This window comes from Odontesthes bonariensis, chromosome 15 (genome assembly GCF_027942865.1).
Source record: "Odontesthes bonariensis isolate fOdoBon6 chromosome 15, fOdoBon6.hap1, whole genome shotgun sequence".
Classification (NCBI taxonomy): Eukaryota; Metazoa; Chordata; class Actinopteri; order Atheriniformes; family Atherinopsidae; genus Odontesthes; species Odontesthes bonariensis.
The window spans coordinates 27876410-27891048 of NC_134520.1; the positions used below are offsets into that span (position 1 = coordinate 27876410).

Sequence of the window (14639 nt, forward strand, 5' to 3'; positions counted from 1 at the left end):
TATATATCAAACAGAAATGATCAGTAGACTTTAGCCAACATGGGTTATTCCTGATCCCTTGGTTTGTATTAACTATCTTGTAAGGATGCAGGTGTCCATTTAAAACTTTTAATGAATTCAGCTTGCGGTCAAAAAGGTGTCAGGTGTGTAATTATGAGAGATATGTTGTAATCTTTGGAAACAATGGAAAGATTCCAGGATATATGCATGTTTGAAACAAACTTTTAACATGAGGTCCCCAAAGGTTTTAAAACTCCACTCTCACAGAAACAATAAAATGGAAAATGAGACAGAAGACAGGAGCTTAGCGATGGATCTGGTCCAAATGGTACTTAACATCATTTCCCTGTTGGAAGTTCTTGTGTCTTCATACAGTCATTACAGTTAAGTACAACCCAACAGTGACCTTTTAGAAATGCAGGAACAATAATAAGAATAATAATGAAAAAAAAAAAAACTATTTTATTGATGTAGGGCTTATTATGTTTCACATTTAATTGAAGCTTGACAAAACTGGCGCTCCTTTAGGGTGGAGTAATATGCATACAAGGGTCAGTGATCACAAGACTCCAAACAACAATCACCATTAGCAACTTACAAACAGAAAATCAATTAAAGAATCAAATGAAGCATCTCAAGTTTAGCAAAATTATGCGAGAAAGATTCAGAAGAATGTTCATATAGAGCAACAGTTTGTTTCAGTTATAAAAGGTGAACTCTGCAGGGAGAATGTTGGGAAACAGTCCAGTTATGGCCTGTTGCATCAGTGTGTTTGATCATCAGCAAGTTTACCATCAGAGCTGTTGTTGAGAAAGTGTGTGTGGAAGTTGCTCAACTACAACAGCAACTCACTCACTTTTATAGTTGTCAAACCAGCATCTTCCAAATCTCTAAATTATGTCTAATTCCCAGTCTTCCCAGGGTTAATGGAAAATCTGTTTAATTTCACAATTAACAAACTCACTCTTCTAGCATCAAAATGACTTTATGAATAACAAAGTAGAGGTTTAATCTGGTACAAAACTCTGCAAACAAAATGCAATCAGTCAAGTGACACAGCTGGGTTGGGAAAAGAAGAGCAGATGGGGCTCAGGACATTAAATACACCTCATACGCCATGTGACATTTAGGTAGCCGGCTCTACTGTTTCAGCAGTGAAAGTCAAAGGGCAGATAATGGCCCGAGAGATATAAATAGGGGGTCAAGACCATACTCAACTGGAAAGTCCAAGGGCACGTAAAGTTTAGACCTGACTGCAATGCAAAGGAATGCATATGATTGCCAACCCAAATCCTGATACTCCCAAATTAAAAATTTGGAGACTAATAGCTGCACATATATTTCACGCAGTGCTGACACGATCCTAAAGTAAAATAAGAAGTTGCCTACAATGTAAAAAAGCATGCTGAATCGTTTGTGTGATCTGGTTCTCAGGCCCAAAATCCTATTGTTTGACACCAACTTATATTTTATTGTGATGCAAGAGCCAACGACATGCCAATTTTTTTTGGCATTCTCACATATCCAACAGTAAAATTTGATATGGGATTCATTCAGATGCTCTCTGCTCTATCTCACTTTACTTTTCTGGCATGCCACTGTATCAAATAATATAAACCTGATGTTCAAGTTACCATTCTTTTTCTCTTATCTGAATCATTTGCTGCAAATCAGAATTTCTTCCTTAATCCAATGTAATACAAATCTATTGTGGGAACTTTCCAGAGGATCAAATAGTGCAAACCCACATGATTTGCATGGGCTTGATAGTACAGGGAAACAGTCGATTTGGGAGAGATCAGAAAAAAAGATTTTGATGTTGAGGCATTAATAATGAGCTTGAGTCAAAATTGTAAATCAACAAGCAACAAGTAAGTCTAAGAAAGTAAGTAAGAGCAATATTGGTTTAAATATATTTACATGAGATGAGTATCACAGTTTTCAACTTGAAGAATGTAAAAAAAGTAGGCACTGATCAATATAAGATAACTGTTTGTGCCACAAAAACCAAAATAACCTATCACTTGAACAATAGTATCATAATAGCAATTGAACTCCTGGTCTAAACATCCTGTGAATTTAAAGCAATCATTGTCAATGTATCAAAGGCACATTCAAGCAGGAGTAAATCTGAGGACAACTCGGCAACAGAAGGATAGCACAACTGTTCAGCAAGAGGAAAACAACACTGTCTCCTCTATGAACTAAACTCTGTAACTGATAAAGCTGTTGGCAACAGGCAGAAGCTCTCGGTTCTGACAAATGAAGCGTGAGTAACCAGCTACACTGACTAAATGAAACATTGCAATGATCTGTCAGTTAAACATAACAATAATTAAAACTGAAGTTTATAATTTCTACATTTATAAAATAACAACAAAACACGCTATAATCCCTCTTTTACCACAAGGGAAACAGTCATGATCAGTACCTAATATAACACCTGCTCCGGAGGTACAACTTTATGTGTTGGGTAGGATGGTCTCCGTGCAGTTATATGTCCAGTCCTGCTTCTCATTGATGGGAAGTACATGTTGACAAACCTAGAGGAAAAAATATTCATGTTTGCATTATCATCCAAGATGCCAAATAATTATTCAGTGTCACTATATTTATGAGCCGAGACATCAAGTCTGGTCTTGTTTTTGCCTTGTTTGTGTGCCATCATGGCAAAATGTGCTCCGGGTGACACTTCCTGCAGCAAGAACTGCCACAGAGTGCAGTTCTTACTGCAGACAGTAGTTTAGTGGTTAAAGTCAGTCTGCAACGAGATGTCACGGCTGAAAATATTTGGCTGAAAATATATATATTTTTCATCTTACTTTTACAAAGACAGATTAGCAGTGAGTGAGGCAGTTAGGGAACATCTGTAAACTGTAGCAGTACTATCCCCCACCACAAGTAAGCTGACAAACTACTGGAAATTTGTGTTACACACTGAAATAACAGCACGCACAAATTGGTCTTTGGTGGCGAATTAAATTCAAGCTATAATACAAGGTAAGTTTCCATTTGACTATGTAACTTTTACTATAGTGTGGATGACAGTCCCACACAGCAAGACTGTGAGTGGGAATTCTCCTGCAGACAGGTAAAATTGATCAATGTCTTCTCTTTTTGTGTGGGAGTTGTTTTGGTCAGTGTCAGAGCCACGTGTTATTTATGGTTGTTAAACAAATTTTTTCTGTCAAGAAAAAGTAAACTGTGCCCACTCTTTCCCATTCTTTGACACAGGCCTGAAAGCTGGTTAAATTCTTTCTAATAGCACTCAAAGGCCAAATGTTAGTGGATTTTAGCATGTTTTATTACCATTGTATAAAGGGCAATAAAGGGCATTGTATAAAAACAATACCAGATATGCTCCAAAAGCAGTGTTCTCATAAAACGGTTTACCATCTTTGTCCTGGCTGGCACTTCTACAGCAAACACAGTCAAGCCTCTGCTGCTGCAACAGTTCCTGCTCTGCTCGTTGTTTACATGAACGGTCACTTTCTGATTGGTCTGAAAAAACGAAGAGAAATGGTCTGATTATATCACTTGAAGTGAAAATACAGACATAGTTTTTAACAACTAAACAAAAATGAGGATACAAAAATGCTCTTTATGAAAAAAAAACAAACAACCCAGTGAAAAACAAGTCAAGCTACACACAGTCAAGATAAGCAGGCTAAATGTTTTCACTGTTTTGTAGTTCCTTTGTGTCATTTTGTCATTCTCTTAGAGTAGCTCCAGTTGCCAAGAGATCAGTTATCCTTGTTGCATATCAATGGCAATTAAATGAATGGTCTCTGGCTGCCACAGACTGTAGTAATTGACTGGATTGAGACTTAGCGTCTCGGTCTTGGGAAGTGTTTCACTTATCCTTACTGACTTCTTTTCAATGGGCATCAGGATTCAGAGCTTATTAAAAATCCTACAAATACAGGATTATTCACCAACTACCTGTTTGGAATCAGTGATGCTATATGGGCTTGTGCAACTTTTCCCAATGTAAGAACCCTTTCTGCAGTCAGATCATTTTAAACTAGGTTTGAAGTCTACCTTGTTGGCGATGAGGGAGGAAATCCTGTGCTCTCCTCTGTAGGTGTAAATGACGACATTGTCGTGCCCTCTCAGTGCTTTGGCCCCTGTTCGAGCTGTGATGGACTTCTGGATGGCCTGATTCAGGAGCTTGGGTCCAGAGTCCATAATGAGTGGCTGCATGGATGGCTGTGTGGCTTCACAGTACACATCTATCTGGAGCGGACACGTCTGACGGAGCGGGAAGGAAGGTTCCATCATTGAGTAAAACGAAGCGTATTTGAGTTATACCATGTTACATCATACCAAAACTAAAGTCTGTGAGCTTGTATATTTTCTGAGTGAAATCAGATGTCCAAACTCACCTCTACCAGTTCCAGCACACGGTTGTAGCCCATGGATTCCAGGGTGACCCACAGATCTGCAGGATCTCCATCTTTCTCTGTGGCCTCCATCAGGTTCAGCTCCATGAAACCCTGCCGTGTTAGCTGGTTCTTTCTCATATCAAAGTTTTCTGCCCCCACAAAACAACTTGTGAGTTTTTTTTTAATCATTCACCTTCATTTCATAATACATTGGAATTGCAAAAACAACTTTCATGTGATGATTACCTTTGCACACAGCCCAAGCATCTTTATCACACTTCTCTCCACTCGTCCTCAGCTCAAAGAAATTGTATTCCTCCAGACTGAGCAAACCATTTCCATCCAGGTCTATTATGTCGAAGATGTCAGACAGCACCTCCCTGTGGCAGAGACAAAATATTAGATACATGCCAGCACGTCGCTTTGGTCCATTCCTCTGCCTTTTTACAACACATCAAATGTATCCATAAAGTCAGACTTTCGTTTGACCACTGTGGTAGCAACAAAGCTTGTGAAGTAAGGCAAACTTTTATCCAGGCCTGGATGTACATTTAGTGACATCTGGTAAACCTTTGTTATCAGTTGTTTTTATTCTGTTGATGGATCAAACCAGGCTCACCGTAGCTCCCTGGTAAGATCTAGTTCTCCAGTGTCAGTCCTGTAGACTAGTTCCACAGGTTTATTTGAAAGGCTCTTTTTGCTTCGTTTCTTCAATCTGCAACCACTGGTGAAGGGAAGCAGGTGGTACGTCCCCGCCTTTAATTCTCCTTTCCAAGAATACTTCTGCAGGAACAAAAGAGTTGGACGATAAATTAACCCAGTAAGTAAATATCCTGGAAGATACAGTACAACAGTACAGTACAGAACAATCAAGTTTCACGGTTATCGCATTAGAAGTTGCTTCATCTTTTATGATCAGGGCTCCCTGCCAGGAGACAAACATTTTCATCATTTGACTTGGTATCTAAACATATGTCATAATGTGCCTCTCTTTATACACACAAACATACTTCCTTGTCTTTTGATTCAGTGAAACACACTAAAGATGAGTCCTCTTTGGTTTCACCAGCTGACATGACGAAAAGAGCCGTGTCCACTGCCATCCACAATGAAGACTTGTCTAAAAAAAAAAAATAAAATAGAGCAGGACCGTGGGAACATGTTTAGATTTTGAGTTTACTAAATATACTTCCAACCTACATACTATAAGAACAATATACATGTATGTGCATGTTTATTTTAAAGCTGAACAGTCTGGCTTTATAAAACATAGTTCACATTTTTTTTCACAAGACTGATGTAATTGTTCTTTATCAACTCAATGACATGGCCTGCAAACAGTCTGGATCTGTCAAGTCTGCTGATTCCATATCTTTTGAAAGGTGCTGTACATCAATCCAATCTCTGTGATTACGTGCTTCCATTTTATGAAAAACACTGCCCTCTCCTCATAAATTACCCTTCACTGAAAGGGAGCAAGGTCTGACCTGATGTAACATGATGTAAAATACAGCTAAATGGTACACAAAGGAATTCAGTCTTCTTTGTTGTCTTTTTGTTTATAATTCACATTCTGAAACTGGGACAATACTTTATTTGGTGCCAGTGTCACAAACAGTGGTAAAACAATAGCGCGGCAGCAGTCCAGCAAGATAATGACCTTCTTTTACATTTTTATCATCACATTTTATTCATATTTGAAATCAGAATAATAGTGCTTGAACAAACCAGGTCTGTGGCTGAGGCTCAGGGGTTGAACGGTCAGGTAGACATCGGTCGTCTGAGAGACATGGAGTTGGTACTGCAGAGAGCTGATACTTCCGTCATCCTCCACAAAGAAGCATCCCTTCATGGAACTGTGCTGCCACTCCTGAAACGGTGGAAAATATTTCTGCTTAATTAACAGAGCAGTTGCACTCATAAAAAAACAATATAATCAGGCTAATAAACCAGGAAAACAACCTAAACCCAGACTAGGATGTTCTCTCATTCAAGGGCTTTAAAATCATGTTAAAAAGGTATATCTCGTTATGTTATTCTATGTGCCGTCTCTGTGCAGATCATGGCACAATTACAACAAACACTTTTGTTATTTGACAACAAAATGCATTTATTCATTCAACAGAAACCAAAACTAATTTGCAGTTCCTATTTAAAGGAGGATTGATCTTGTGACAGAGGAAGTATATTTAGGCATGAAAAAGTGACTTACACAGTTTCTCATAACAGTGAAGTAACTCACTTGATGAACAGGAACTGGCATTGTGATAATTACCACTCCAATCTCCAGAGGGCATATTCATTACTGCATGGTCAATGTCAGCTCAGAGGCGTGAAAGCACATGTTATACTCGTGCGAATCCAGAAGAGGGCAGAAGTGTCACACTGTGCTTCTGCTGTGGGCTGAAGTAAATCGCCCTCTTGGACCTGATATGGCAAATAGTCCATTTAACTTTGATAAATTCAGCATTTTCAATCTTGAGCAAGCGGTCATTCAGAACTGTCAAGGGGCTACTTTGGCTATATTTATGAATCCTGATATTTCTTTCATTTTGACATCCTGTTGTTCCTGTGTCTGGCAGCAGAACTAAAATGAGGTAATCATTTGAAATTGAACAGGAACATCAATGCAAGGAAGTTTTCATTCCCCTTACTGGAGACACATTAAATGAAAACACAGTTGATGTGGACACACAGAGGGAGGACATTGAGGCCCAAGTGAGTCTGGAATAGGCTATATATCCTTTTAGTGGATAAATAAATCACCAAGTTAAACAAAGAAACTACCATAAAGTCGGAGCGTGGCACTCCTTTAGAGAAAAGCCATTTTCTCAAAGTATGGGAGAGGCATAAAAGATCAAACCATAACACTTCAGTGGTTTGTCCAGACAATATTAAATGAGGGAAATGCCACGGGCACCCATCCACTGCTTAAGGACATCAGAATTAATGCCCCCATAGAGAGAGGGTCAGCCTGCAGACTAATACAGGCGCTGTCACCCACTCCGGCCACAGGTCTGATTTACTGTTTCACAGAGAGTCGTAGGACTTACAGCCACACACGCACACACTTTCAATTATCTTACTGCCTCTATCTATGCATAAAAAAATGCTGAGAACAAGTAAGAATAATCCCTCCCATGCAGATTTCTGTTCATGGAGGTATTTAAATCACACAAGACACATAGCCACTGTTATAATTACACAGCTAAGCCTCCACTCACCACATCGCCATTATTAGCCCTGGGCAATACAGGAAACAATATAGTGAGCAGAAGTTTCCTCTGAGGTAATCTCTGGACGCACATTCTTTTACCTCAATGATGTCTGGCCCTTTTCATTTTCAACACTTTCGCGCTTGGACCTTAGAGATGGAGCACGAGGCAGCTATATTTATGAAGTTATTTATGTACTTTTGTTCCTTGCTGTAAAGCAAACCAGCCAGGGTTAAGCCAAAAAGACTGAAAACAAAGACTGTGGGATCAATACAGTGCATGTCTATACATCCCGCGCCAAATCCGCCCATCAAAACCACTGCACGACAGTGACACTGAGCGGATGCAAGGTCCCTCTTAGGATAGTGGTTCCACAGATGATATGACATACAAAGATATCCAGTAACTTACCGATTGCACAAACTGTTTAACTCTAAGATCGATAATGCAGTATTTTGCTGATAAAGGATTATAAGCACAAACTGGATTTTCAATCCTCAAATAATCATAAAGACATTTATAGACACAAACAAAGTAATACTAAAGGGAGAGTTATGTCTTTACAGCTGTGCTGATGTTACTGCTTTGATGAAAGTGGTTTGGAAGTATCATTGTCATAGCTCATTGAAAGAAATACAATACGACTCTTTTTTTTAAAAAACAGCATCATGATAAGTATCAATGTCTTTTCATTATCTTAGGGAAACAATTTTGAGTCAAAGACACCATGCTTCGCTATGGCCATGTTACTGCAGCTGCACAGAAGCAACGAGCCGAACAACAGCTCGAGGGAGGGCCTTTCACATCTGTCGTGACAACTCTAGTTTGGGAGTATATGGGAAGTACAGTATCCAGTTGGCTACAAGTCTCTATATCCGACAGACTGGACCTTGAAGGTTTCATTTAAGCGGCTTGCCTCTGAGTTTTAGAGCCACTAGTTTTGAAAGTGAAAGCGGTTCTTGACCTGTGTTTTTGAAGGATAACTGAAAAATATCAATTATAATATATTATAATATTCAAATTCTATTAACGTAGAGCACAAATAGCAAGTCAAACTTTCAAATGATTAAATGAGGAAAAAAATATATATATATTGCCAATCATTATCACTAGTGGGCGGCTGCAGCTCAAGAGGAAGAGCAGTTGCCCACCAATAGGAAGGTCGGTGGTTCGACTCTGGCTTCCCCGGGTTGCATGTCAAAGACACTGAACCCCACGTTGCCTACCGATGCATCCATCGGTGTATGAATGCGAGTGTATGAATGGGTAGAAAGCACGTGGTTATGTACAGACTTAAGACGTGTGTATGAGTGTGTGTGAATGTGGCACAAAGTGTTAGAAGCACTTTGAGTGGCGAGCTAGACTAGAAAAGCGCTATACAAGTACAGTTCATACAAGTACAGTTCCTCCCCTGTACTATACAAGTACAGTTCATTTACCATTTAGATTGTCAGTTAACCGTTTTGGTCATCTAATGAAACAAAAATTTAAACGCCTTTGCCAAACTGCAGATTTTTAAACGATTTGTTGTTTTTGTTCCGCTTTTCTAAACAGTATTTGTTTCAGCAATGTTCCATAGACTGAATAAAAAACTCAGATGAATTAATAATGTAATAATGAAGTTAATCATAAGAATTTGCTAGAAAGTCAAAATGACCTTAGGGGGTCACCTGTAAACCTGGAGGCTCTGGGATTTTCCTGGTCTTACTGCTGCTTATTGTGACGGAGTTCGACAGGGACGACCGTCTGCTGCGTGCAGAAGAAGGACGAGAGGATGAGCGGCTGTCTAAGAGAAACATATACACATGCACCTGTCAGAAACATGACACAAAATTTTTTGAAAACACTAGATTTAAGACTGATACATTAAGTGCAGCCCAACCCTCCCTCCATCCAGTTTAAACACTTTCAAAAGAGAGATGAGATGCTTGACATAGCTCACACAGTAATCTGTTTTCTAAGAAGTCTATTACAAAGTTAAAGAAAGAATGGCTACTTTGCATTTCGGTTCTAAGAAAATGTGATGTCAAGTTCAAGCTCCCTTTAATTAATTATAGCAGCATTTTGAGTCACAAATGGCATAATAGCGCCCTTTCAAATCCATTATCACGCACAACTTTCTTCCTTGAACACTAATTGAAGCTAGAAAATATCAATTCACTAATGAGGGGTCTGATTGTTTCTAAGCCTGGGAAATCAGGAAGCAAAGTAATCTGACAGGCTTATAAGCAAATTACTGTGGCATAGAAATAAATAGGCCCAGTGCAATGGTATTTAATCATGGATCTATTCTATATTGATGGCAGTATTTTAATCAGGAGAACCAAAATGTTGCTCTTGTGTGAATTTGGACAAAGATGGACTGAAACGCAGGCTAACAAAATCTTTAATATGAATTTATTTTGAACGTTAAAGAGTAATCTCTCTGCCTTCTGATGGGAATCATCTAGAAACACAATGAAGCAAACACCAAAAACATTATTAGTCTCATCACTTATTTGGGAAAAATAAAATCCGCTCAAAGCATCAAAGTCCAGTACCAGTAAAATGTGTATTCTGCTTTTTGCAGACAAATGTGAGACCAAATGAAAAGTCAAAACAGTCTTTGAGCTCCAAGAATAACCAATTCCACATGTGCGATCATGCAGCATCTCATGTCAGAGCCTTGTTAAAATGTAACAGGTATAAATCAATACACGGGAGAGGCACAATAATGTGATAATCCCGACTACTATCTAGAAGCTCATTTGTTTTTGCAGCGGTGGGCGACTGGGCCTCCTCTCTAATCCCTCATCACCTCCCCAGTGAGAAATGGTGAAATCCTCTGAATCAATAACAAGAACATGGACTGACCACTTAAATCAACCCCATTTATCATCTCACTGTGGGCCTGTCGTGGCTTCCTCATCCTGGATCTCAGTTCTTTAAAGCCTTTCTTCACCACTATAGTTTTAAAGCGAAAAAGTGGAGCTTTATGTCCACTTTAATGAGATAAGTGGCTGAAGTGGTACAGATTGCTCATGTCTGTTACAAAAACTGAAACTTGTCTGGATCCAAGTGGAACTAAAACAGGTATTTGAAAGGCCGATTTTTTTTTTTTTTTTGTGCAGACAGAGCTTTTGTCAATTTTGTAATGGCAGAAATGATTACCCATATGAAAACACTTTGATGTCTCCTCCCTCCAAACAAGCTGACCTAATTGTGTGGCTATTATGATATATGGACTGCCTTAGTGAGGTGATTTGTCATATTAGTGGTGAAAAATTGATCGATAACTGAGCTATTATTTATTCATCAAAACCAATCATAGAGGCATACCGGGGCACTGAGAGTGCACGGATGTGCATCCAGACATGGAAACTTGGAATATACCTGATGTATGAATAAAAAAGGACCACTTTGGACATTTAGTTACTGCCCCACAATGAGACTTTTTCATTGCAAACTCATGTGCTTCATATATTGTCCCTTATGTTAGATAAGTCTAGTAGGCCTCGCGTTGTACCTTTCTTCAGTGTGGAGTCAGATTCTGCACCGTGAGTGGCCGCCACTGCTGCTTCTGATGGCACAGAGCTCTTTGAAGGGCTGTATGACTGGCTGCCAAAGTTCTGCTTCTTCAGCTTGGCATCCGCCTCAAGTTTCTCCAAAGCAGCCCTCTGACACTGTTCCACTGTAGACAAAAGCAACCTGCAGAACTGACAGCAACAGGGAAGCAGTATGAAGAGGATGACACATGTGCAATATTTTAGGCCTACAAGGAGGGGCAGAAATAATTATATTTTAGATGTTTAGACTAAACATCACATCAAAGCAGCTTTGCAAGAAACCACAGAGAGATACGAAATATTGTATCCTCAGCTGTACTGTTTTTTAAATGGTTCAGAAGAATGTCCTGTTGTAATAAGTAACAATAAGGTTGGAAAAGTTTTGGTATAAATACCACAATACTTAATCCTTTTCAAAGGTTTTAGATAAAATTGTGAACTGCAGTGTAGTTTTGAATTTTACAGCATTATGCAAGTTGATATCTAAGTTGACCAAATAGATTTAAAGTGTCAATACCTGACGCACAAAGAGGAGAGAAATGTACTGGACATAAAACTTTTTTTCATTTTCTTTTTTCCAGACTCAGACACATGAGATTACCGGTATACATAGCAAATGTAATAAACACAGCAAAGTGGCGTCAGGATCAGTACAAATTACTTCACGCTTTTGTGCACTTACCTCTGCGTAGTCAAGTTTGCCATCCTTGTTGATGTCAGCTAAAGAGAAAACAGCATTCACTTCCTCAGTTGTCATTTTCTCTCCCCTCTGTAAGATTTAATACATTTAAAATTGAATGTACCCTTAAGATTAAATATATATATAGATATATCTATATATATATATATATCTATATATATAGATATATAGATATATATATCTATATATATATACTTATCTTGAGCATGAGCTATTTACAGGTTATTATCATTTCATCTTCAGGCAACTACATCAGTGATGTCTTAAATTATAGTCTTAAATAGGAATATTAGTCTACTCACAGTGGTTAGAGCCTTCTCCAGTGCACTGTGTGAGATGTAGCCATCACCATTTACATCCATCTTTTTGAAAGCTCTCATCAACTCAGCCTCCTCAGTTTCCCTCTCACACTTGAGAATCTCACAGAAGTCATCAAAGTTTAGTTTAGACGTTTTAGCAGTCCAGTATTTACTGAGAGTGGCACGGGATGGGTTTCTACCAGCCTGCTGGAGAACTGCACGAGAAAAAAAGTGTTCATTCAGTGTTACAGCCACCTTATCTGGGACTCATTGGCTTTTGGGACTTGTTAGCTCCTATAATGATTCAGCAGCTTCTAATGAGTCAGGGTCATCAGACAATACTCCTCTTGTGCAAAAGCTTTTTTTAAAGGACAATCAGAAATTGTTTAAATGTTTCCCTTCTATGCCAGTTCTTCACTTTCAAAGAACTTAAGAAACTGAAGGATTTTTCCTAAGCTACTAGAAAGTCTCCAATAGTTTTGACATAAGAATAATAAACCTAAAGCTACTGCAAAAAAATTCAAAGCATCAACTGGTGCCGTTCACAGGGTACACTCACTCAGAATCAGCACACTGTGGTGCACTCAGAGCTGAATGACCAAAAAGGTTCAAAATTAGAACTGTACAGCCAACAAATGCACTACTTCTTGTTGAATGTCTTTGAACTGCACAGGTTGGTATGTTTGCACAAAACCAAAAGGTGGTTTCCTTCAGAATTTGTGTTTTCACCTTTTCTGACAGTATTGCACGTCAAAGTTATGTAAAAATCTTGACTACAAAACATTTTGAGACGTATTTGTACAGTATAGTGGAAAAAAAGTAAAAAAATAAAAATACAAGACAACTAAATGCTGAGCTGTTAACTAAAACAGGCCCCCTTCAACAGTAAATTCAGGCTTTTCCATACCGTATTAGATTTTCACTGCTCCTTATACTGCTAAACATAAAAACTAATAGCACTTAGGGTATTTCTGCGAAGAACACGTCCAAGATTTTGTTCAGCATTTATCTCTTTTGTTCTCTTATGTAAGTTAAACCCGAACATCATTGCAAGGATTTGCGCTGTAAACCCTTCATTCTCACAACTTGTGTCTAAGCTGTATGTTATTAAAACAGCATGAGAGATGAATTCTAATTTGGCAGTGTTTCTCTTAGAAGTTGATATATGTGAGCCCTGTAGCTAGCTGGCTAAAAAATTAGCAAGTAAACAAACATTTCGCTTACCACGACATAACTGCTGTTTTGAAGTAATATTTGTCAAACTAGACCTGAACACAGCTAGGTATGCAGCTCTACACTGCATGTAGAAAGCCTCCTCCTCAGAGTGACGAGGTGACTCCTGAAAAGACATCCTTTGAAGAGTCTAGATCTGGTTGCCGTTAGCTTGTTCATTTAGCAGAAAGAGAACAGTCGATACCCTGAGAGGACAACTACAACGAGCCCAAATACGTAAATGTCCAGCTGAATATTTCATCTGCATATTCGCGTTAGCATTTCCTTTTGTCACACAACGTTTCGATCGCTTGTCTGTTGCTAGGTAAACAAAAACTCAACGGTACGCGTTAAATAGGGCACGGAGGAAACAAATGTAATAACGTTCCTGTCACTTTTGATATGGTGTCATCCTGCCATTACAGTGAGCATAAGGAAGGAATAGGTTTAATGTTTGCATTTGTTCTTTCTATTATTTCCATGTTTTATTTAGTTGTTCATTTACTTATTTTTTCGCTAGTCATTCAGAACTGTCTGTATATTACACGAAGTATTTGAGTATACGAAGGGCGGCAGTTTGCTCCAAAGACACGTATCAGCTCGGCCGCCATCTTGGATGGGTCTCCAAATGACCCCACATTGCATTTATTTCGACTGAGGAAGGTGTATATCCCTAACTATAATAATCATAACTCCCCAAATATTTACCTGATTTTCACACGGTTTGGTTTGTTACAAACGGCAGAAATGTAGTTATGATACAAAAAGGTGTCACACATTAAAAATATGTGCTTTCATGCTATAAAACTTTGTATTATGCTCTTTAACAAAGACATATGGTAGACTATGGCATATTGATAAATGTATAAATTAATTTAAATATACATTTTATAATTTAATAAAGAAATAAGTTTGATTGTTCATTTGAATTTATTTCTCTCTCACACACACACGACCCTTCTGTAACACACATACATACAAGCTCCCATACATAGCATTCAAGAATTTTTTATTTAGTTTTTTTATTCCTACAGCAAAATTTTGTTGGCACTCAAGAAAAACAGACAAAACAACAACAATGAATTAAATAAAGTGTTGTGAATAAAAAAAAAATAAAGTGTCAAGTAGTAAAAACAGTTATAAATATATTAGAAAAAGATATACAGTTCTAAAAATGGTGGAAAAGAAAGGTGAAAGTAAACATTGACGCAGTATATGTAATATAATATTACACATATATACTGTACCAGCTCAGTACATTTTTTTTAAAGGCCTAGAAAAGT

General features: G+C 38.3%; 1 protein-coding gene across 1 annotated transcript; it reads right to left on the minus strand.

Moving 5' to 3' along the window:
• Nucleotides 1–474: 474 nt before the first annotated feature.
• efcab7 (EF-hand calcium binding domain 7) lies at nucleotides 475–13696 on the minus strand. The gene is made up of 13 exons (XM_075485808.1): nucleotides 13369–13696; nucleotides 12148–12359; nucleotides 11828–11914; nucleotides 11106–11295; nucleotides 9271–9386; nucleotides 6114–6255; nucleotides 5396–5505; nucleotides 5005–5168; nucleotides 4632–4765; nucleotides 4386–4534; nucleotides 4042–4251; nucleotides 3394–3501; nucleotides 475–2543 (listed from the first exon to the last, which is right to left on the minus strand). Exons 1-13 carry the CDS (start codon nucleotides 13493–13495, stop codon nucleotides 2463–2465), a joined length of 1830 nt encoding a protein of 609 aa, XP_075341923.1. The 5' UTR covers nucleotides 13496–13696; the 3' UTR covers nucleotides 475–2462.
• Between the last annotated feature and the right edge of the window lie 943 nt (nucleotides 13697–14639).